The sequence below is a fragment of the Zosterops lateralis genome (genome assembly GCF_965231275.1).
Source record: "Zosterops lateralis genome assembly, chromosome: 1".
Classification (NCBI taxonomy): domain Eukaryota; kingdom Metazoa; phylum Chordata; class Aves; order Passeriformes; family Zosteropidae; genus Zosterops; species Zosterops lateralis.
Genome location: NC_139762.1, coordinates 147,158,015 through 147,183,580, shown reverse-complemented (window position 1 = coordinate 147,183,580; position 25,566 = coordinate 147,158,015). Strand labels below are relative to the sequence as shown.

The 25,566-nt window shown below is 42.1% G+C and overlaps 1 protein-coding gene across 1 annotated transcript; it reads right to left on the bottom strand.

The window, feature by feature from the left end:
• Nucleotides 1–127: 127 nt before the first annotated feature.
• Nucleotides 128–25,566, bottom strand: COLEC10 (collectin subfamily member 10). Its single transcript, XM_083861838.1, has 6 exons — nucleotides 25,307–25,566; nucleotides 13,102–13,173; nucleotides 11,374–11,445; nucleotides 9,272–9,325; nucleotides 8,273–8,368; nucleotides 128–6,812 (listed from the first exon to the last, which is right to left on the bottom strand). The coding sequence occupies exons 1-6, from the start codon at nucleotides 25,452–25,454 to the stop codon at nucleotides 6,421–6,423; spliced, it is 834 nt and encodes a 277-aa protein (XP_083717964.1). The 5' UTR covers nucleotides 25,455–25,566; the 3' UTR covers nucleotides 128–6,420.

Below are 25,566 nucleotides of genomic sequence, written 5' to 3'. Positions count from 1 at the left end.
GCAGTGAAAGAAGTAGAAAGAAAGAATTGGATCAGCTGAATGCCCATGTGAGACTGTTTGAAATGCTTGAGGAAAATGTATTCTAATGGGATATATTGATTCTGTGATCATTTTTATTAGAGTTAGTTTCTAAAACATTATATTTACCATAGATATCTTATATATGTTATGGGTTTCAGGAGAACAGGATGATAATGCTTGTACAGAGTGACATTTGTCAGAATACAGAAGATCACAAATTCGTGGTTGTCCAAGAGCAGGAAGTATGCTGAATGATTCTTGCTCTGTTGGGGAGTGTTCTTGTTTTCACTGCACATCTACAAGTAGCTTTGTCAGGAGGTTGGTGTGGCTGAACAGGGAGCTTTGGTGGAGTTCCAATATGAAAAGGTAGTGTGGAGGAGATGGAAGCAGAGACAGGCTACAATGGAATAATTAGAAGTATTACCTGAGTTTGTAGGAGTACCCTTGGGAGATACAAAGCCTAAATGCAGTTGAGATTTACATGGGAAGCACAACAAGAAGAGCTTCCAATGCTTTGTTAATATAAAAAGGCTGAGGAAGGAATATGTGGAACCATTGCTGAATGGAGGAGGTGATGTAGTGACAGCAGACATTGATAAAATGGAGACATTCTAAGGTTTATTTGCTATCTCTACCACCAACTATCCCATGGCTCTGTGCTTAGGGAAAGGGTCCAAAGAGAACTACCAGCAGTAGATGAGTGTTTAGCTGGGGATTACTTGAGGGAGTTTGACCAGAAAACATCGTGGGAGCAGACAGACTACATCCAAGGTGCCAAAAAAAAAAAAAAAAAAAAGATTAGATGTCTCTGCAGGGCCACTCTGTCACATCAGAAGAGTTATGGAGCTCATGGAAGGTCCTTAATAACTGGAAATAGGTAAATGTTTACCATTTCTTCAGGAAGGCCAAAGACAATCTCGGGAACTATAAACTGATCAGCATTGCTTTGGTCCCTGTGGAACTTAAAGGAGTGGGTTTTCTTGTAGCACATTTATGGGCATATGAAGGAGAAGGTGATCAGAAACAATCAGCATGGATCTACCAAATGTAAATGTCTGAGTGCTTGATTGTATTTATGATTCTATGACTGGATTTGTGGATGAGGGGAGAGAAGTGGCTATCATTTACCTCAAATTTAGCAAGGTTTTGACATTGTCTCCAACAACATTCTTGTATCCCAGTTGTGATGGATGTTATGGTCTGGATGGCTAAAAATTAATTGATTTGGCTCAGAGGAGAATGGTTAAATGAGTTGTTCTCTACCCAGACAACATTTTCCTGTTTACTTAGTAGAGTGCCACAGGAATCTCTTCCAGTAGCGACTGGAAGAGTCCCGCTTAACATCTTTACCAGGTACTTCAAGGAGGTGATAAAATCCCCTTTCCTCAGGTTTGCAGATGATACCAAATTGGAGGGAACAGTCAATATACTGTGGGCAGTGCTACCATACAGAAGAACCTAGGCAGGCTGGAAGAGTGGGCCAAGAGGAACCTTGTGAAATTCAGCAAGGACAAATGCAAACTTACTGTCATCTGGGAATGCTGAGCCCTTGCATCGATACATGCTGGGGTTGACCAGGTTTACTGCAAGGGCTCTGGAGAGTCCTGGCAGACAGCACACGGCCTGTGCATCAGGAGTGTGCCCTGGCAGCAAAGAAGGTAATGACATCCTGATTGTGCCTGAGAGAGCACAGCCAGGAGTTTGTGGGAAGGGATTATGCTCCTGCTCAGCACCTGTCAGACCACATCTAGGCACTGTGTCCTTTTGAGTCCCTCCAGTAAAGGAGAAATTGGAGCCAAGTTTAGCTGAGACTCCCCAGAATTACTGGAGTCAGAGCCACATGAGGAGGAGCTAAAGGAACTGGATTTATTCAGCCTGGAGAAGAGGTGGTTTCAGGTGAACCTGAGAGCAGCCTGCCAGCACCTATGAGGGTGTCTTCAAGAAGACAAAGCCAGGCTCTTCACAGTGTTAAGTGGTGGGAGGACAAGAAATGGCAAGCATAAATTGAAACAAGAACGTTCAGCTTGGGAATAATGGAAAGAAAAACATGAAAAAGTTGTACTGGGATTGGGTAAAATGATTTAGGTGTCACACATTAACAGACCAAAAATCATGAATAGTCAGACACCATTTCCTATGTTGCTGACTCCATCCACCTAATGTATAAACCTAAGATACTTTACCCACCACAGTGAATTTCCATTGGCTAGCAGTGGAAACTGATGTAACCCAAATTCTTAATTATAGCAACTTTTTTTTTTTTTTCTGTAAAACATGGCTATAATATTTCAGTTAGTTAAGGCTCAAGCTTGTGTCCACAAGGCATGGAGCAGGCACCTACCTGTTGGATTTCCTCTGTGGTATAGGCTTTTTTATTTGGCCTGGCCTATGAGTTGATCTTCTTGGCAGAATTTATTAAATGGGACTAGTGCTGCAGGGATGGGCTGCACAAGCCCCTGCTGACACTTATTCCTGGCTGGCTTGAACATTGGATATCTGCTGTGCTCTTCTGCTGTCCCTTTTCTCTAGTTAGCAAAGGAACTGCCATCCCAAGTCTGCCTGTTTCAGCTGGTGTAGCTCTCCCCAATGTTCTGATAATACATAGTGGGTAAAAGGGTTGAGTTTCTTTATTTTTTTCTGTATAAGAAAGGATGAAACTGGTGTGGTAGTAGAGGAGGAGGATGGAAGAACTGGGCACTCCCAGCCTTTCCATTGTAGAAATCCAGCACGAGTTCCTCACTCATTCCTCACTCAGCCATGCAGCCAGAGGCTGCAATAGTCATTCCTTCCTGTACATGGAGCATGGTCCAGAATTACTCATAACTCATAGTCACCTAAAAAATCCTGAAGTTTCAATTTAGACATTCATTTCCTGATTTTGAATTCTTGGAGAGCAGCTGCTCTAATCTAAGGCAGAGCTTGATCCTGCAGCAAAGTGTTGCTCCACTTTCACCTTCTCCAGCTCTGAATTTCCTCCTGAAGATCAGGAAAAGGGCCTGTCTCTCATGGATGTAACATTAAGGACACCTCTAAAGCTTGTCAGCCAGTGGTCTCAGTATGACCTGAGGGATTCAGAATATGGGCCTCCAGTCTGGTAATTGTGTTTTGGTAGCAGAAGTAAAGACGAAGTGTGAAGAAGTGATTGTGCCTACCCACAGGGATATTACTATGCCATTTCTGCATGACTGCTAGGAACTGACCTGCTGTGAATGAGGCCAGCAGCCTTGGGGTGAACTTCTAAAAGGCATTTTTTACCCTCAAAAAGTTTTTTCTTGAATTAGTTATTAATTCTTTATCATTACCCATTAATGCTTCTAAAACCAAAATGTTTAGCTTAAAGAGTTTATTAAAATAGATCCTAGAAAATGTAATTCTGCCTAGTTTTGAGGAATATCAGTTCCCAGAGAGGGAACAATTCAGGCTGAGTTATGTGAACCTATTTGCTCAAATACTCTCATAGCATAGAAGAGGAGCAATGAAAAGAAATGTGGTCCCACCCCTTTATTCACAGGTCTGAAGAGTTTCCTGGTGGGTGTGGAGCAGCACAGCTAATTTACTGCTGGTAGCAACAGGAGGTTTTCTGGAGGAACAAGTGTCAGAGAAACCAGATTACAAGAGTGGTTCTGAGTCACAGAGTCACCTGGGATGCTCCTGTGTTGGTCAATGCTCAGAGGTGAACTTGGAGTCAAACAATCAGGCAAATGGTTTGGAGAATTTTCCTGTTTAGGGTGAGGTTGAGGATGTGTGATTGATTGGTTGCCTTTGCAGTGCTGTGCTCAGCAGCAGAAGGAAGACTCAGAGCTGACCCTCTGCATTACTAGCTGATGGCATGTCCAGCTCTTTGTATACCCAGAGGACTATGGGCACCTGGTGCTCAGTGACCTGCAGGGAATGTTGTTGTGTGGTGCCAAGTGTCTAGCATTCTCCTTAGCTTCCAGATATTCTTCCTTAATTTTTAGTGTTAAGTGAGAGAAAACCTACAGACTTACATTGCAATGGCCCTGAGGCTTCTCTTGGCATCTCCTGCTATGAGGAAAGGCAAACAATGACTGAGCACTTGCTGTGTCTCAAGGAAACGGCTCTGTCAGTATTCTCAAAGATATGAAAATGTGATTCTTTGTGGACATTCTGACATGGAAATCTAAGTAGCCAGGCAGTGGCAGCAGAGCCTTCATGTTCAGTGCTCATCCTTTTTAGTGAGTCCCTCTGAACTGCATGACTAAGTTGTTCAACCACACCTGAATCTGGGTTCTTGGGGGATAAAACCTGTTCTATAGCTTCTTCCTGTGTTACAAAGGCATGGGTGATTTTAGCATTAGACATCAATCATCACTGGCTTCTGAGTTAGGGAATTAGTATGTTCCTAGAATCACCAGTTGTTAAACCAGCAATGCACATGGTATAGCTTATATTACACGTGCTTGTTTACAGCCTACAGGAATGGTGTGGCTTCCTTTATACTGTTCTCTTTGTGCTAGACTTCTATATGTTTAGCACAGACTTTTTGGACTTCACACACTAGAATTGCTCCATCTGTTTTTACAAGCTGTGCAGGCTTGCATGCCTATGTACTATTATTTCCTCACATTTCAGGCCAGCCTGATGGATTATAGAGTTGAAAACAGAGATAAGCGAGATCTCTTCTGCGTAGAATCATAGGTTGGTTTGGGTTGGAAGGAACCTTAAAGATCATCTAGTTCATACCCCCATACTGTGAGCAGGGCCTCTTTCCAATAGACCAGGTTGCTCAGTGTTCATTCAACTGGCCTTGAACACTTCCAGGGATGGGGCATCCACAGCTTCTCTGGGCTCACCACCCTCACAGTAGAGAACTTTCTCATATCTAATCTAAATCTACTCTCCTTCAGTTTAAACTCATTCTCCCTTGTTCTGTCACTACATGTCCTTGTAAAAGTCTCTCTCCACTTTCCTTGCAGGCTCCCTTCAGGTACTGGGAGGCTGCAATTAAGTCACCCCAAAACATTTTTTTTTCACGCTGAACAAAACCAAATCTCTCAGCCTTTCTCAAAGGAGAGGTTCTCCATCCTGTTAATCATCTTGGTGGCCTCCTCTAGACTTACTGCAACAGGTCCATGTTCTTTCTGTGCTGGGGACCTTAGAGCTGACACAGCACTGCAGGTGGGGCCACACCAGAGCAAAGTAGAGGGGCAGAATCACAGGGCTTGGATGCAGCCCAGGACTTGTCTGGCTTTCTGGCCTGTGAGTGCACATTGCCAGCTCATGTCCAGCCTCCCATCCACCAGCACTCCCAAGTCCTTCTGGGCAGGGCTGCTCTGGATCTCTTCATCCCTCACCTGGACTGATACCAGGGGCTGCCCCAACTCAAGTGCAGCACTTTGCACTTGGTCTTGTTAAACCTTGTAAGGTTCCCATGGGCCACTTCTCAAACCTGCTCCTTCTGAATGGCATCCAGATCCCTCTGGATGGCATCCCATCCTTCAGGTGTGTCAGCTACGCCACCCAGCTTGATGCCATCTGCAAATGTGCTGAGGGTGAGCTTCATGTTCTTGCCCATGTCATTAATAAAGATACTGAATAGAGCTGGTCCCACTGCAGATCCCTGAGGGACATCCCTTGTCACTGCTGTCCATCGAGACTCAGAGCCATTGACCAACACCCTCTGGATGCAACCATCTAACCAATTCTTTATCCACCTAACAGTCCGCCCATTGAATCCATCTCTCCAATTTAAAGAGAATGTTATTGGAGAGGACTGTGTCAAAGGCTTTACAGAAGACCAGATAAATGCCTACCAGGCATTATAATTGCACAGCCAAATTAAGGAGTTTATAACAACTTTTAAGTTTGAAGTTGGTCCTACTTTGCATGCAAGATTTAACCTAATGACCTCCAGAGATACCTTCCACCTTAAATTATGATTCTAACAAAAGAAGGATTTTTTCAAGAGATACTTAAAATCTTTTCTCTGACCTCTGAAGTCATTAGGGAAATTACTGGGAAGGAAATCCCTGTGCAAGTCAGAGATTAATGAAGGTCATGCTCTTTCCATCTGTGGACTTTGCAAATCACATGAGTACTTCATATACCAATGATCTTACTATTTCTGGAACTAATGAAATTATATTCACTTCTGCATGCTCTAAATTTACCCCTAAATTACACACAGAAATGCCAACCCTAAAATGCATGTAGAAATGAAATAAAAATTCACAACTGGCTGGATGCCTCCTGCAGACCTGTGCTGACTTTATGGTCACTGATGACTAAACAGTAGTTACTCTTGGTTAGCCCAGTGATGTGAAGGCTGAATTGAGCCCTGCCTCTGGTTTCCTATCCCTGATTTGCTCTTCCTACTGTAAATTAATGAGGATGTGTTATTGTATATACAGCAGGTGCCAGGCACATCCTCTGGCACTTTTATTTCCTTTTCTTGAGGAATTCACAGACAAAGTAGATGGTGACTTGGCACTCAGAGTCATTCCACTCTCCTGTGCTGAGCATTTCCACACAGTCCTTGTGACCAGCTGGGTCATGAGGCTCCCCTTGCTTCCAGTTACTGTAGTTCTGCAGTGGGCTGTTGTCTGCATACACAAACTGTCCTTCTCTTTCCATGTCATTCAGCCCAATGAAGGCTCGGAACAGGCCACTGCTGGAGATGTAGTCAGCAATCAGGGCATTGGTTGCCTCATCTTTAGGCATGGCTAGTGATCCTCCTCTGTCCCTGCAGTGGATCAAGGCTTCTCTGTAATTCTTTTCTTCTTTCACAATGTAATAGAATTTCTCATCTGTCTCCCTGATACCTGCTATAACTTAGAAGGAAAAAAATTGCTTAATGGAATGTCAACAAATGCTGAAGGTTAGTCTATTCCAATACAACAATGAGATGATTTTTACATTAGAATTAATAAAAGGGAAGGAGAAGTATTCCCACCACTGTATTTCTGATAAATGATGAGAACACGATCAGAGATTGATGTGACTAATGGGATTGTCAAGCACCTAGCACACATTAGGACAAGAACTATTCAGTCCTGATTGGCATGTCTCCTGTGACACTTCAGTTTTATTTCCTGGATATCTAATACTAATACACTTAAGGCATGCTATAGTCAGATAGTGATGTCTAATTCTGGATCACCCTATTGCTTTGTATGTTCTTGAATATAGATTGTGAAAGAGTGCCCAGGGGTGGAAACACAGGGCCATAGACAGCTTTTCAGGCTCTTTCCATGTAGATGAAAATGAATGTGACTGCTAAGATAAGACATTTTAGATATAGCCTGATATTCAGAGCTGCTGTAGCACTGTGGCTTTGACTAGGAAGAAAATTATGGTGCTCAGCAGCTTTAAAAGGCAGAGCTCTCAACCAGTGAGTGTATAGTGAATTAAGCAGTGCCAAGGAGCATGCCTGGTTGGTGGAAGTTGATTGTCTCTGCTAACGGATTGCTGGAATGGTCCTGAGCAGAGTTTGGCATGGGAAAGTTAATTCTCCCCAAACAATTCAGGAGTTACCCGAAGCACGGCTTGGAATTTAGTAGAGGGACACTTTTTGATAGTACATCATTCAGTTTTCTAGTGTTTTTAATATATATGGGTATTCTTCTGTGCTGGATACCCACAGTGACAAAGGACAGTCTCAAATTAATTTAATTTGCTTATACAGCCCTAGTCCTGGAAGCAGTGGTAGAGGTGTCTCAAAATCACTTTTATGCCAGGAAACTCCCTTCCTTTCAGTGGAGTAGTTTGCACTGTCCACCCGACAGTGCTGCCTGCAAACATGGCTTCTTACAACCCATCTCCTTGAGCGTTGGTCCCTTGTTACAGGGAAATTGTGCAGGCACTGAGGGGAGCACTAGGAGTACTCTGTCTGCAGCTTTCCTGGGGAGCAGAAAGATCAAGAGGTTCTTACTGCTCTTCCTGCCTCTCTGGAGCAGACTGGCACAAACTTCTGCCTTATATTGCCTGATTGGCCATCAAACCTGAGCAGAATAGTGCAGTGGTGGTTAGCAAATCATCCTTGTGCTTTTAGTCATGCATTCTCTTATGCTGATGATAACTTCTGTATTGTTTTTGCTTTTAGCCATCTGGTCCTTTTATCCTTACAGATGTAAGATTGTCTCTCCTTTTAGGTTTTCAGAGTGTCTGAAACAGAGGACCCTCTCTCTGGGTGATCTGCGGACACTTCCATAGAGCAACAATGGTGGAAGAATAGCAATGTTATCTGTTATTGGAGTCAAATAAATCCCACCAGATACATAAGTGTCCTTACCATTCTTCACAAACTTGATGGATGTGTTCAGACGAGCAACATTGATATTCAGTTGTCCAACAAATCTGCGGTATCTTCCACAGTCACAGACTGTGCCTGATGCAATACAAAGGATAGAGGATTTATCTTTGTGTGTGTGCATGGAGAGCCAGCTGTAGCACACTTCCAAAGCTTCTGAAGACCACTCCACTTATGGGGAGCCAGTCACACCTTACCCCACTGGCTATACTTCTCTTGATCAAAGTGTTTAATATTTTGGCTCTGTACACTCTGTACACTCCCTAGCAAACTGGCTTAAGCAAGTTAATACCAACCCAAATAATCAATAGCTTTCAAGCACTGAAATATCAGATAATCCTTTTTTGTTTTTTAACTGGAGTTTGGTTTGGTAGAGGTTTTGTTCTTCTGTTTTTCTCAGAAAGAAAATAAGTTGCTGATGGTTTCCCATTAAGAACCAAATAGTCATTTTATATGAAATCTCTAAAAAATAAACACATTTGTCAGTTCAAGGTGGGTAACCATTCAAGGTTACTAGGACTTTTTAGGTCATCAGAGCCAAATTCTCCTTCTGTAAGCAAATGCATTGCATTAATTTGACAACAGATTATGTTCTATCTAAAATCACTTACTTTTTTGTCCCATGCTCCTATTAGGAGACTGTTAAAGGGTTTAATTCCTTTGATATTAAGAAACTTTCTTCTGGCATCCAGTTTAAATGCATACTGCTGGCCTGTGTGTTAGTTTTTATGATACCAAACATTATCCATGAACTTGGGTGACTTCATATTTTGTGTATGCTGGTGTATTCATAGGAATCAGTCATGTCCCTACACTATGCTTTATTTTGTTCAACAAAACATTTTCAGTCTCTTCCTTATATTTCATTTATTCTCACATTTTTTTTGTGCCTCAAAATTTCGTGGAATTCCATACAAACCAACCCTGAAATCAAAGATCCAGCAGGCTTGACCATTCTGCACAGAAGGATGTGTAGCTTACCTGCTTTTCCTTTTTTTCCTGAAACCCCTGGTAAACCTTTGGCTCCTTTGTCACCTGAATAAAGAGGAAAATATATTCTCAGATCTCAGACAGTGCATGTGTCAGGGAAGCATACTCAACAACTCATTTAATAATGTATTAACAGTGTGCTTTTGATAGGAAGCTCTGATGGACTGTACTGGAAGATGTGCCAAGTTAAACAAACCATGATTAATTCTGGTGCATGGAAATGAGAACTCTTTAATAGCTAACTCACTGATAACACAGGCATCTTGGGTGCTGCTGGTTCCTGGTACCACTTACTTTAACTATAAACTGAAAAATGATCCTGAGGCTGAAAGCACTCAGGAAATCTTGGGCAGGTGAAATCTGGGTTCTCTCAGGGGCTGCAGGACAGAGCCCTTCCCAGGTTCAGTAGCTCCATGGTGAGATGAGGCAGCAGATGTGCTCTAAGGCACTGAATTAATACATGGAAGAGATTGCATGTGCAGGCAGCAGTTGGCACTTGCATGGAGGGAGGTCATTAAGGAGCAGCATTTCAATTCAGTTTATGGAAATGTGATTTATTTGCATCCAACTGCTTTTCCCCTCTTTTGTAAATTATAAAAATGATAGAAATACTTCTCCGAATGCTCTACTTTTGTATAACTGGAAGTGACCAGCTTTTTTAAAAATCTCAGTTGTAATTTGGGTCAGGAACAGCTGGACTTTATCTGAAATTCATGACAGCTCTTTTATGAATAAAACCTTCAGAGGTCAAAACGTACTAATACTTGCTCTGCCTTATTGGTGACCATGTTTTTATGTACTTTTTACTTTATATGGTTGTGGGTTTTTTTAAGAATTTACATGTTGGCTGTCATTTTAATTAGCAGTGCTTGACACTGCACACTTGCCAGCTGGAATTTCAGCATTGCTTCATTAAGAACTTGAATGTTTAATCATAGATTTAAACAGTGACTTGGTGACCTTTGCTTCCGCAAATAAAGAAAATGAGAAAAAACTCTAAGGAGACAATTCAGATTAAAAGAGAGCTTGATTTAAAGGCTCAGAACATTAGTTTACTTTCAGATGAAGAAAAGAAACTAGTGAGATTCTTCATTTTTGCCTCCTTTGGGGATTGAAGACATCTTAGGAAATAACTCTTGAGTTTTTTGTTTTCTAGGTACTTCTGAAAATTAATCCCTCAGGTCAAAATCTTTTCATTTTGTCTGATACTGAGGTTGTCTAGAGGCCATGAAAGATGTATTAAAACAATAGTTTGAGAAGCTCTCCAGAGAGACAGTTCCACCCACTCAGAGTACCCAAGTTGATGTGCTGGTCAGAGACCCCAGAGACCCCAGAGTTCTCCAGGCAATGGTGGTGTCTCTGATCAGCTTTCAAGGCAGGTCTCCTTGTGGCAGAAGTAATATTCCTTCTTAAATAGCGGTTTAGAAATATCAGAAAGGAATGCCTGAGCTTCTTCTCAAGATAAATGGAGCACAATTTCATGAAATTGTTGTCCAGGCAGATTTGGAGTCTAGCTTGATTTGCAAGTAGTTGTCATCCTTGTTTATCTGAATTAGTTCCTTACCAGGACAGGAATGTCCTGTGCATTGCTTGCTGATGTGACCCACAGCAGTGCAGGTGACAAGGTGTGTCATCCTCAGCAGCAGCAGGACATTGACTTAGGCTTTCAGTATCCAAATCAAAGGCACAAATTTGTCTCTTAGAGTGTTCAGAGGATTGAATTTGCAGGAACTGGATTTCTCCCTCTTTTACTACAGAATCATAGAATAGTTTGGGTGGAAGTGACCTTTAAAGGTCGTCTAGTCCAACCCCCATGCAATGAGCAGAAATACCTTCAACTAGATCCATCAAAGAGGATTGATGTCTTAATTCATAAAATAAATTATTTTAGCCAAATCAGTTGGATATGTTGCATGTGGAAAATAAAACTAGGGTATTTCAATTAGCTCTCATCACCAATCTTTATGCATAACTCTATTTGGAGAGCATTGGTCATGCCATTATCTAATATTGCTTCATACCGGAAGCTCTCATAAAGCATATGTTTACCTCGAAGGAAAAAAACCCAAGAAAATTCCCAGACCAGAGCTTACCCTTTCCACCAATTGGACCAATTTTACCAAGCATTCCCTGGTCACCAACATCGCCCACTGGTCCTTTGTTTCCTAAGAGAAGAAATGAAGAGGAAATGAGTATGGGTGGTTGCTGTAATTTCTTTTCTGAGGCACTGTTTAGGTCTCTACTGCTGCTATTTTACTGAATGTGGCCAGTCTGCTTGTGTGGCAAAGTGAAATGAGCACAGCCCTGAGGATATCTGGAAGAGTACAGCCAGGTCTTTACTCCTGTGGGGTGCTACAGTAGGACATTGCGGAGAACCTTAATAGAGTTGCCTGTTCAAAGATCATATTGTCTTAGAGAAAATAGAAACTAAAACTGCTTGTTATTTACTTCACAGTCAAACCAGACTGACAGCTTTTATTTTTCTCCACCCCAGGCAAAACACCATTTTTAGTCCTTGCAGCTTTGCTGGGAGACCTTTTCAAAGCAGGACTGCAACCAGGGAGCTACTAATTTTGCTGTATGTGTTTTCCCAGTCTTCAGAGTGCTAAAATAACAGATGTCCTTTTTAATTGATTAATAAATAGCGTAAGTTCTGAAATAGCTGTCTGTGGACTCAATATTTCTGAGCTTGAGAAGAACTAGCTCTTCTCAAGGGAAACTTTTCAACAATTGTCTTTTCCCCAAAACAACCTTGTGTAAACAATATTCCTTTCCCATAACAGGTGTTGTTTGCTATTTCTGTTACTTAGCCATTGAGAGAAGTGTCAGTCCTATGGACCAATAATGTCTCTTCTTAGCACAGCATGTTATAAAAGGGCTGAATGAATTGTAAATAAACCTTCTGATTTCTATTGCCTTCTGACTGGAGTCAAGCATCTTTATTTTGTGTCCTATTGTGACAGCTGTCTAATGATGACAGGCCAATCTAGGGAATCTCAGTTTGCAAAAGGAAATTACCATCCCTTAATAAAATGCTTTGTAAATGGTTGATTCCCTGAATTCCTTGTATCTCACCTGATGTTCATTTTAAGGTAAGAAGTGAAATCATAGTAATGCATTTAAAAATGGAAAAAGGTTTTCTATTATAATAATAACAGAATGGTTTAAAGTTTCTATAATAGTAAAAACTTTCCTGATTAGCCTTAAACCTCAGTCAAGGCAGAAAGACCTTGGATATGCATTATCATTAAAGATAAATTAAGCTTTCAAATTAGAGTATACAAACAAGGCTGACACGGTCACATCTGGTGCCTCCAAATGATCTGCCCAGGTCACCTTGGGTATGGGACATATTTAATTGAGCCAAGTCCTGAAACATCTGCACTCCTTGTTCTTGTCTTGGATGTTGTTTGATCAGAGGAACTTTCTGGGGTTTTTTATGTATGGCTTTGTTTGCTTTTCTGCAGAAAACAGATAACTGAAACCAAATTTTATTGAGCACCCTGATATATTGCTAGGCAATAATGCTCAAAATTCAATTTCAGCTAAAGGCAAATTTCAGTAAGAGTAATCTTTCTGATTATGAGTATGATCTAGGTTTTCTTAATCACACTCATGACAGCCATATGTATTTTTCTTAAGTATCAGTAGGAACTGAAACAAGGTAAGTATTTTTATGTTCACCAATTAATGTTTGACAGGATTGTGAAATCCACTGGTGAAACTGAATGAAAAGCATTAAACACCAATCATATACATCAGTACAGTTGTGTATAATGATATTCATATACCAGCAGTAGCCAACAAACCATCATAAATACCTTTTGGTCCTTTTGGTCCAACCTTTCCTTGTTTGCCTACTTCTCCTCTGTCTCCCTTTTCACCTTCATCCCCTTCGAAAGAAACAGAAAATAAAACATCATGGTACACTTCTTTCAGTGCAGTATGTACAACTACACACGCAGAAAGAAAAGTTCATGGGGTTTCTTTTTTTTCTTACTGGTTTCTTTTTATTTCACATTGAAGGCACAGTAACCATGGGAGAAATTTCCAGAAAAGACATGAGGAATCTGACAATCATTAAGAAAAGCTGAAAACTTTCGCTTTCAGAGAGGCTGTTACAACATGAGAATTATACAAGAGCAATTTCTACTCCTACACTTTAAGCATTATTAGCTATAAAGCAGATAAATAAGCCAGTCTTTTGGTATTGGGAAACTTAGGCACACAAAGGCAAGCTGCCAAGGGAGGCAACAGGTGTTTATTAATTGTTCCTAGTGATTCCATTCCTAGTGCCTCTGTGTTCAGGGTATGCAGATGCGTTCGGAATGAGAAGAATGTAAGTATGTTGAAATAGATCTTGACATAGACCTTGGCACTTAACATGACACAATTCTTGCCTTCATTTTTTGACAGATGGCATTTGTATGTTGATACAAGAAACTTGTTTTGCAATTACTGCAATGCTTTATTTTGAAAGTTCATACACAGAGTATCTGTAAGAGGCAAAATCATTGCATTTATTATGGTAGGGCAGAGATTTCTCTAAATGAGATCGAGACCCTATTACACAGGTTCCTGTATAGCTCTCTGTTAGCATAGCTCCAAGTGTGCACTTTCACTGTTGGAAGAGACAATCTCTCACTGTGCAGTGTGTAGTCTAAAGGTACAAGGCAGCAATTAGTCAAAAAGAAATGTTATTTCCTTCCACAAGTAGCAAAAAATGTTGCCTTGCATTATACAGGAAATTGGAGGCACAACTAAAGATAATTTTCTCATCTTCTTCATTTGGAACCAAATCCTAAGAAGATTTTTTTTTCTCCCTCCTAGCAGAGGTGGGGAGGAGACATACAACTCACCTGCACCAAAGGGCCATCCCTGAACATGGGCAGCCTTCCAGAGCCTCCCCTCTTGTTCCCTGCCTGTGTTGGCAGTGAGCCTTGCCATGCAGTGGGAAGCAGTGCCACAGCCTCTTGGCTCAGCCAGGAGGATCTCATGTGGCAGTGGCAGCCAGTTGTGTCTGTGCCTGCTGCCCAGAAGGGGACAAGGCTGTTGTTCAGTATATGGAGAGCCAAGGGAGGGAAATCTGTCAGAATGTCAGCCAGAGAGGTGAGGACAGAACAGCAGTATGTGACAAGATCAATAACCTGTCTCACCAAGTGTGGTGCCTCCAGCCCCAGCAGAAAGTGTTCAGGGAACTGAAGTGTACTGAGGGTGACTCTGACCCAGGCAGCCACTTCCAGCCTCTCACAGCAACAGTTTTAGTGCTTATCTGAGCCAAGCACTGCATCCCATCCCCTCGTGAACAGCCACTAGTGATTCTTCCCTCCACCAATCAGCCTTATGCCTCTTAAACCCATTTATATCTTTGGCCCTTATAATAAATATACTGTGGCAAATAGCTCAATGATTTTTTTTTTATGTGCTAGAGAGAAAGTACCTTCCTGTGGTTGTTTTAAAACTGATCATTACATTGGTCTCATTTTTTTCTGAAAAATACTGCCCACTCATTCCTGATTTACCTTCAACTTCTGTAGTCAGAGGTAGCATGTCATGGACTGTTCTGTGGAGTGATGGCAGATGAGAAGTGCTGCACATTAATTGCAGCACATAAAATGTAGTTTTAGCTGTTTGGCACCTTTCTATTCCAGTTACATGGGCTGAGCTTAGTTTGTCTCTTTATGCTGAAAAAACCTTTCCATGCTGAGAAGGGCAGACTCACCCTGTTGGTCAGAATGCCCTTTGGGGGGAAGGTCAGTGGCCCAAGCAGAGGAAGATAAAGGGCTGAACTTCAGTTCACATTAAAGGAAGGAAGCAGTGCTAAAGGGATGGACAAGAAGGAAATGATGTGCTGTGTGCTGGCTCACTCAGGCTCTTCATTTTTAACACCAGTTTCCACAGGTAAATAGGAAAAGTCTAAAAGCAGCCAGCAACAGAAATGTTAAACATCTCTGTTTTCACTAGGTCTTAAAAATACTGTAAAAGCTAGTGTATGTTTCTAAAAGCCAAGCTCCTTAAATATTCATCTGAAGCTGTGGGTCTGAGCCAGAAGCTGATGAGAGGGTGCCTGCTCGTACTGGGTTCCAGTTCTAAGAAGAACTTGGGGGTGTTGGTGGATGAGAGACTGGACATGACCCAGCCATGGGCACTCACAGGCCAAAAAGTCAAACCTGTCCTGGAGTGCATCAAAAGGAGAGTGGGCAGCAGGTCGAGGAGGGGATTCTGCCCCTTCACTCTGCTCTGGTGAGACCCCACCTGCAGTGCTGCCTCCATCTCTGGGGTCCTTGACAGAGGAGGGACATGGACCTGTTGGAGTAAGTCTACAGGAAGCTACCAAGATGATTAGCAGGATGGAATACTTCTCTTATGAGGAAAGACTGAGAGACTTGGTTTTGTTCAGTCTGGAAAAAAATAAAAAGGCTTTGGGGTGACCTAATTGCGGCCTTCCAGTACATGAAGGGAGCCTGCAAGGAAAATGGAGAGAGAATTTTACGAGGACATGTAGTGACAGAACAACAGTGAATGAGTTTACTGAAGGAGAATAGATTTAGATTAGATACGAGAAAGAAATTCCAGACTGTGAGGGTGGTGAGTCCAGAGAAGTTGTGGATACCTCATCTCTGGAAGTGTGGAAGGCCAGGCAAAATGGGGCTCTGAGCAACCTGGTCTAGTGGAAAGGTGTCTCTGTTCATGGCAGGAGGATTGGAAGTAGATGATCTTTAAGGTTCCTTCCAACCCAAGCCATTCTATGATTTTATGATTCTACTGAACCTCAAAGAGCATAGCTAGAGAATGTATGGTTTAATTTTGCTGTTGATCTCAATGTTAACAAGAGGAAATTGTTCTTTCCAAATCCATGTGTGAAACCCCTGCAGAAAGTGCAAAAGTCACTTTTCAGTAGTTCAGAAATTCAGAAAACATCCCAGAGGCTCATAAAGAGCTTATGAAATAGTATTTTGGTTCAGGTTAAGCGCTGATCTCATCATGCTCTGCAAACCCATGCAGGGGGAAAAGTGTGTGATAATAGAAAGGAAGCAGGGCATGATTCAAAGACCAGAAAAACTGGGTGAATCTTGACTAGAAACACAACATGGCATTATTTCACAAATGGACCACATTCTCTGACAAGGAAGGGGGATGAGGGACGATTTTAATGTCCAGCCTTTCCCTGTGCAATGAATTCCTTTGTGTAAAATATGCTGTAATTCTGGTTCTGGTGTAGAAGCTGCTGAGGATGGTTCCTTGAACTGTGGAAAACAAACTGTATTCCTGCTGACCTTCCAAACCAGGGTTGTCATCACCTCCATCAGACCAGCCAGTTACAGGCTCTGGAGGGACTGTTGTTTGCTGCAGAAGGAAGTCCTCTCTGCAAGATCCTTCCCTTCCCTTCCCTTCCCTTCCCTTCCCTTCCCTTCCCTTCCCTTCCCTTCCCTTCCCTTCCCTTCCCTTCCCTTCCCTTCCCTTCCCTTCCCTTCCCTTCCCTTCCCTTCCCTTCCCTTCCCTTCCCTTCCCTTCCCTTCCCTTCCCTTCCCTTCCCTTCCCTTCCCTTCCCTTCCCTTCCCTTCCCTTCCCTTCCCTTCCCTTCCCTTCCCTTCCCTTCCCTTCCCCCTCTTTCTCATTTGTAGAATAGTTAATCCTAAAAATAGAACCCAGGAAAGACAGTCGATATACAAGTGGAAAAGCTGTGGTTACTTCCTAAAGATATCTTATTCCTGTCTCAATTTTAACATTTTGAGCCACTGAAAGATCCAGGGACTTTTCCTGAGGGACTTTGGAACAAGATTTTCACACCTGGAGCTGCTGGAGCTGAAGCTACATCGTCCTGTATGGACCATCAGCCTGAGCGCTGACAGGTGAAAGGAGTGAAAGATGTGGTAAAGTTTATTGCAGCGATATCCAGAGATCAAGGAGTGCCACAAACTTTTATTAACAAATAAATGATCAAAAATTTTGCTTAAGACCTGTAAAAGGCTAAGGGAGATGGAAATAGGTCCCATCACCTGTTTTGCCTTGGTGTAAAGAAGTCTGCCACACTCTGTCTTACTTTTCATATCCAGGAAAATGGGAAGAACAATAATTTGTCTGTCTGTAAGAGAGGGTAATCCTGCTTTTCTCCCCATCTGTCATCTGAGAATAGGTTGGCCATTACAAAACAAGGGTAGAAATAAACACTATTAGTGATACCATTTTATTGTTAATTTAAGACTAGATTAAGCCTAGTGCCTGCTGATATGGTCCATGCTGTGTCCTTCTTTAGCTGCTGTGGGCTGTGACTCAAATTTTGGCATGAAATGTGAACTCTTGGGTTGTGTTTCCCTCTTGTGGTCTTGCTATGATTTGCAACAAGGTAGGAGAGATTGAGAGTTGGCTGACTGTTCTAGGCAGGGGTTGAGTTGGCTTTATTTCTAGTTTACCATAAGTATCCCTCCCTTTCCTCTGAGACTTCATGTGGACAAGCCATCCCACTGCATTAGCCACCTTTTTTTTTTAATCTTCCAGAAAAAACAATCTGTCCTGATAGTACTCTGGACTAGGTTTTTGAGTTCTGTAGTACCATGGTTAGTGTAACATGAATTTTCTGATCCCTGACCTCAAATGCTTGTTATCTATACCTAGAGGTTAACCTCTCCTGTGTGCTGGATTGCATTTAGGGCAGTGAAAGGTTAAATTTTGACCTAATTAGCAGATTGTCATTTTAAAACTGTTGTCACAGGGTGTCAGATAATGTACTGCACTGGCATTTGAAGAAGTACTTGGAGTCATTAGCTGAAGTAAGACTATTTCTCAGCCTTGTTAGTATTTCTGCAAGTTGATTGGTTTCCTCTGTGTCACAGATATGAAATACCAGATTGCTAAAAGAAACACCTGAAGCAGTAAATTACTAGACTCTTCCAGCTTGAGACTGTGCAAGGCAGAAGGGCAAAAGCCATAATAAGTAAATTTTGCAGCCATTAGAAAATTTTCATTGTAACTGAGACAGGACCACAGACCTTCTGTAAACAAGCTCAGGAAAATGCTGAAAATCTAATCACCAGCAGGATTTTTAGGCAGTTGAAAGAGGCTCTGTCTTTTTTGGAGTTTGACTAAATAACACTAAATAACTAAATGTTGAGAGGTTACCTTTGGTAGGAACTTAATTAGTAGGAATTTACTGACCTTCAAGTGACTTAGATTTCCCTGCTGAATCTTTTGTAGGTAATTTATCTGGTTTGTATTCATGAACTGAGGATATTTTAACGTTCATAGATATTATTCACATATAGTTAGTGACTCTCCAAGTCTTGTAATCAAGGGCTGACTGTGGTTCTTGGAGAACCTGGGTGTAATTCCTGGGGATTAGGAAGCCCACATTTATCTGGGCTGACAGCATGTCTGCAGGCTGTCTAAAGGCTAAAGCTGGGGGGAGACTCCATACTGGGCTTATGCATTAGTATAATGCTCTCAGCACACTTGGAGCTATGCTAAGACACTCTCTGGGACCACTTTGTCAGGTGTGCTAGTGTGCCATGGCCTCAGGTCAGCTCCAGTTCCTGTTTCCTGAGCAAAAATACTACAGAAATATTAATGCTCTCTCATCCTCTCTTTTGCAGGTATGTCTCCCTCCAGAGTCAAGGGCATCCCCATCCTTTCAAATGATAGAAACATCACTTATGCTGGGCTACATCACAGTTCTACACCAGATACTCTAAATTGAAAAAATCCCACTACCAGCCAAAAAGTCCTTGAAAAGCCCTGGGCCTAAGGACTAATTTTCTGTTTGGGGGGAAGGATGTTTAATCTTGATGAGAATACCACATGGTGGTATTCTCAAGCAAGGCACGCAGCTTTTCACTGCTTGTCTTAGATGCATTTATCATTTCTAGGCATAGCCAATGCCCTACCACAAAGGCTTTGTATGGAATTTGTTACATGTGGGACACAGTTCTGTTGAGCTCCACGTTTCATGCTCTTAGTCCCACCTGAGGTGGCAGATGGACCCTCCCCACCTCCAGAGCCAGAATGTGAAGAGTACAGGTGATTTCTGCCTCTCCTGGGCATTAAACTAAAAGCATAAGGAGATAAGCATAACTCTGAAGCCTTGAAAACCCTACAGTAGCAACTGAATGCCCGCCCTCCTGGAAGAGCCTTACAGATAACCACAGGATTAGCTCTGGGACACTGAGTCACCCTGAGCAGGGAGAACCTTTGCAGCACTTGGGCATGCACAATATCTGCTGAGAGGGTTTGTCACCAGAGGGAGTCACAGACTTTAAGAAATAAGCAAACAGAGCCTAGTTTGTCTTTCCAATGAATGAGCGCGTCACAATTACGTCAATGGAAAGACTCAAAATTTCCTCTAATTTCACTTTCAGTGTCTTTTAGATCCTTAGCAAATTTCCCATAACAGTGTGCATTCTTGCTTTCATGCTGCATTTGGCTAATGAGGACAGGATTTCTTGACATCAGCTGCTTGACATGATGCTCCCTTCCCTGTCGTTCCTCCTCCCCTCAATTCCCAGCACTCCCTCCCTCCCCTCTGCCTGGTGTTGAGGACTCTTTTGACCTTCTTTTGAAGAAATTCATCTCCCTAAACAGAGGAATATCAATAAGGCAGATACACATTTTTAGTGAGTGAGCTGAAGCAGCTCAGTGAAGAGCCTGGTTTGGTCAGAGCCTGGTGCTGACAATATGGAGATCATGGGTTCAGTCCCCAGATGGTCCATTCATGTGAGTGGATTCAATGATCCTTGTGAGTCCCTTCCAACTCAGAATATTCTGTGATTCAGTAAAATAGCTGAGCCAGCACAAGGTGAAGCAGGGGCCACATGGTCAGAATGGAAGAAAAAGGAGATGTCTGGCTGCCTGTTTTTTTGTCAGAAAGACTGAGAGTTGAGTAGTATATTCAGCTGCAGTGTGAAATGCACCCATGGTCACCTTCCCAGATGTCCTTTGGGAACATGCAGGGCTTCTACATATGCACCATTCTTAGACAGGTTATCTTTCTTCATTCAGGTTCAAATTAGACAATACAAGCCCTTCCCTTGTAAAATAAAAAGAATCTTCAAGAAAAAAAAAATGAATCTTCTGATTGCTTTTCTACTTATAAATATCTATTGACTTCATTAGAAATACCGTCCTCTCCTATTGCATTTCATGAGGCATACCCAAGCCTTCAGTAGGCTTAGTGTACCTCTGCTGACTTGCATTATTTGAAAGTGTGGGCCTTTGTGCATGAATGGAATACACATTATTTCTTTAATAACACAGAAATAATTTCAATCATTCTTGATTATTCTTTTACTTGGTCTGCCTGATTAGATTTTCCCAGCGTGTTGCACTGCCATCCTGACATGATCTCAGAGACCCTGAGATCATCTGACACAAATTATGGTGGCTTCAGTGAGGAGTCAGACTGGTAAGAAAAACAGACCCACTGTCCTTTGAATTTATGTATTTAAGTCCCCACATACATGCTTTGTAGTTGAGGCTGATAATCTCCAGAAACTTACTGTGTGCTAAAATGAGGAATTCTAGAAGCCATGAAAAATAGAACTATGTGTTGAAATTAAAGGACTCTTCAGATCAAAAATGAAGCACTAAGAGGGAAGTTTAGTTATAGATTTGAACAGCTCTAGGATGTGGTAAGGCATTTTATATTTTTGGAAGGCAACGTGGATAGCAGCATATCTGGTTTCTGAAAGAGTTTGAGATTTTCCAGGAGTGGAACTGCGTAAGTGCAATTAAAGCTGAGAGATGGACAGCTATACTGGTGACCACAGTAAATGCTATTTTGAGGTACCAGCCAATGTCACAGAGTTTATAAGCATCATTTGTCAGAAATAATGATGAGGAAACATTTTACATCAAAACTGCTATGGGAAACTCCCGGTGCTCTTCAGATTTCATCTCATTCCAGTTTCTCAGCCTGGATCTGATTCAAGACTTTCAAAGTCCTTGTGTCTGGATTTCAAAGAAAATGAACTGGGACTGGGGACAGATAGCATGATCTAGAGCTAGTCTTCTGAAATGCTGAGATCCCATGTATCTATGTGAACCAGCTTCTGCAGTGCCAGCCCCTGCTCACATATTTAATGGGAGTTCAGAAGTCAGAGTTTTGAGTCCTCCTCTGCTTATTTCTACCCTCATATTGTTGCTTATTGATTTACTCAGAGCAGGTCAACTCCTGTCTCATCTATGTCAATTGACCACTTAAAGCTTCCTTTGCAGATCAGAGCTTGCAGTTTCTAGGGGAGAGCAGGCTGGAAGGAAGGACAGAGCTGGGACCTCCTTCAAAGGCAGAGTCCAGAGGAGCAGAGCCTGATCCTCCTGGCACTGCCAGGGCAACAACCAACAGCTGGTGCTTTTGCTCTCACAGTGTTATCTGCTGCCTCCTCACAGTCCCAGAGTCTTTCTCAGCAGCAGCAACAGCCAGCCTGCTTTGCTTCCAGGCTTGGAAGGGTAGAAATTAAGCAATAGGGCCATGACTACTTTTGCCAGGCCAAGAACCTGGCTTCCCTGGAAAATTCATTGTTTCATTTCTTGGTTCTCTCTGGATTCAAGAAGTCAATGAAGTACAGAACTTGGTCTTTATTGCCCCAGTTACTCAGCTGTGAATCAGTGTTACCTAATGTAACTTACCTAATGTAAGTTTTCAGAGTTCCTGTGCCACAACAGCCTAACTAGGACCAAGTTGTTTCTAACATCTCAAGTCAAACATCAAAAGTCACTAGGTACGAACACTGAAAATCTCAACTTTTTTTTGGGGGGGGACGGGGGAGTGGGGAGGGATAAGAGGGGCAGGGGTGTTCCTAGGGTATTTCAATAAGAATCCTAGAAAATGCCCCACACATTTCTGTTTTTAACTGCCATATAATCCAGCTGGCTGTGTGCCTCAAATAGTTTTTCAGGAAGGCAGTACAGGACAGCCATTGCAGTGGGCTCTTTTCATTGGAAATATTCCTCTCTTTTTGAGAAGAGACCTGAGTGTTCCCTAGAAAAGGAAATTGAGAAGTGTGTCAACTTTTGCCTCTCTCTTATTTTATTCTTTTTAATGTTCTGTTTTTCTGGAGGGCCAATTTGCCAGATTTCTTCACATAACTCATGGCAAACAGTCTTCAGGTTTCATTTGCTTGCCCCAGTGAGGGGAACCAGCAGCTGGGGGGACACAGCACTTGGCACTGTGTGAGGTGGGGCTGGAACCCACGGGGTTAATCACACCGGGCACTTGGACCTCGGACATGCTGCTGTCCTTGCAGCACAACCTGCAAGCCTGACAGGACATTCACTGCATTGCTTCTCTTCCTGGGAGACTGCAGTCTTCCAGAGTATTTTCTAGCTCTTACTGTTGTACACAATGGCCTCTGGTTTTGCATCATGTTTTCTGGGAGTTGGTAGGACTGTCACAGGCTGTTTGAAGACTTTTCTGATAATCAGCCTGCAATTACCCTTTTTTATTCATCCCACTGCTCATGTCATACTTCTCTCATGACATCTCAGGTATGAGCATAACAAAGAGATGTTTTTGAAGGGGAAGAACATTGGGTGCACAAAGTAACTTGGACAAGTTACATGTGGATTGTGTAAGTGGCCTGTCCTCACAGCTGTTCTTGAACAAGTGATTTTCAGGGTGACCATGGGAAGAGGTTGAGAGCTTGCTCCTCTAGCAACTGTGAATACCTAGAAGATTGAGTCACAGCCTCCAACAGTGCAGGCAATAAAGGGTTATAAATTCTGAACTCTCCAAGCCCCCCCACTTCCCCCTCAGTGCTCTCCTCTCCACTGTACTGTGTGGTGGAAACAGCAGTATCCATCTCTGCTGCACAGGACCGGGGTCCATCCCATTTGTAGCACACAGACTGGATCTGGCCTATAGACCAATTTATGCCTTGCACTAGGATAGGTGAGGTGGGACAGTGTAGGAAGTCTTACAGCTATTGAATATCTCACACTTTAATTCCTTGCACTTCTGGTTGCTTTGTCCCATTAGACGCTTCCATGTTCTCATGGAAGGAGGAAGTTGCCACAACAGGAATCTAACCTGTGGTGGTCATACAGCTGGTCAAAGTAGTGTGTGAGATCAGCACCTCTATCTTCTGTGAGCACCACTGTGTTTTACCAGAGCTGAGAGGCTGAACAGGTGGAGGTGAGGGGGTAAAACTTGTTCAGGATGAGTCAAAACCCATTTTCAAGAGAACAGTGGACAAAGGGACACAAGAGATGTAGCACAAGGAATAAAAACTACCACAGTAAAAATCAGAGGCTTGTCTATTATCAAGGTTAGAGTTTAAACAGTGAAGTTCTGCCTGTGGCTGTGGTCATGAGCTTGGGATCATGTGCTCTGAGTCATAGACATAAGATGGATGAAGGAAAACTGACAGCAGGACAGACTTTCTTCTGGCATATTTGGTAAGCATGTCTCATCCTTGACTACAAGGAATGCCTGGGAATTAATTAACAGGGTGGTTCATACACTCAGGCTGCTTGGTCTTTAATTGTCCAAATGACTGGAAGTTAAAACAACTAGTGCCATTAAGGGCTACTTGTCACTGTCCTGGATGAACTCAGCTCCGGTAGGAACTGAAATTAATATAGGATCATATCACAATCTCCAAAATGTATTTGATGATCTGCAGTGGATATGAGCCCAGTAATTTGGAGGTGATTTATATTCAATACTCCTTCTACCAAGCATGGATCTTGGGGATGGTGATCTGAAGCAGTAGACTGAGCTGTGCCAATAAACTGCGGGTCTCATCTTGTGTCTTGATGTCAGCCAGGAAGAACAGAACTGGTAATGACTAAATCCTGATGTCCTCAGGACCGCACTTACAAAGAATAATAATATCTACCCTTCAAATGCTCCCTATACAAGATAGACCACAGAAGCCAGCTGGAGTCCCAGCTACTCTGTGTTGTCATGAGAGCCCCTCATTAGCCTTGTGACTTGTTAAACACAATTCTGTCTAACTTTGTTCTCCAGCCTGCCATTGCTTCGATATTAACTGAACCAACACCCAGCAGCTCCCTTGGGAATCATTACATCTCTCTGCATTTATGCTGTGGCAGCAAAAGTTTAAGCTTGGATTGTAATCATAAAGAAATTAATTTCCTGATTAAAAATGGTGCCTTAAGCAACATGCATTTGAATAATCCATCATAAAAACAAATGAGTCTGTACCAGTGCTCTTGACTTGATAATCTTTTTTCTGCTTTAAATTTAAATAAGCTGCATTTTTTTTTTCTCTCAGTTTGTAGCCTATAGAAGAATACAATGAATTACTAAAAAGAAAGCAATAGTTTGAAACTGCAATAGCCATGATGTGGAATATATATTTTAGATCCGTCACTGCAAGATAGATTTGTATGTCAGGGACCTAATAAGATACCCTTCAGGCAATTCCACTGATATTAGTTGTGTTACAGGAAAAGTAAGTTAATGCAGAAAATTTGGTTTCAGATATTTGCAAAGTGTTTTGAAGATAAAAGACCTGTACATGCCAGAGTTGATCTACTTCTTGTTGAAATCTCTAGCAAAGGTCCTGTTTAATTTAACAAGAGCTACTGGATCAGGTCGGATGAATGTAGCAGAGATGTATTTACAAGTAAACATTTGAAAATAATGGCAGCTTGGTCATTTTAAATATTGTCTATATCTCCCTATCTGTGGATGCAAAGCAGACCCTTAACAGTTCACACTAGATGCCTACTTTTAAACAAGTCCCTCAGTTTGTATCTGTTAGCTGCTTTCATTGTGTGACAAGCACAGGAAATAACAGAAGATTTGTGTGGTTGGAGAAAGATGCAAAAAGACACCCCTAACTTATACGAAAATATGTTACACTGTTCCTGAAACTAAAGAAATATTTAAATCTCCTTGCTTCTTCATTTTCCCTCATTACAGTTACAGTTTACTAGATGTTTGTACAGTCTACAATATTTCCCATCTTTCATGCCCAGCCCATGCCACAAGCCCTCCAAGTCTCTATTGATAAAAAATCAGCCTTTATCAGTACTGGTCTCAGCATTAGCAACCTGATAATTCCTCACCTTTTGGTCCAGGTAAAATTGTGTGTGTTGAGCAGACATCTGTTGTAGGTCGATTGTCAACATCAAAACCAAAAATCTGAACTTGCAAGATAAAAAACACTACAACAGTCCCATATTTCCTTAGCTGTTGTTCTTTCTTGCTGCTCATCCTTGCAGTTTCTCAGGAAATGCCTTTCGTTGTTACAGTCTTAAGAAATGCAGCTGACTCAAAAATAAATGCTTCACTAACCAGAGCAGTGAAAAGCTTGGGAGCCACATGC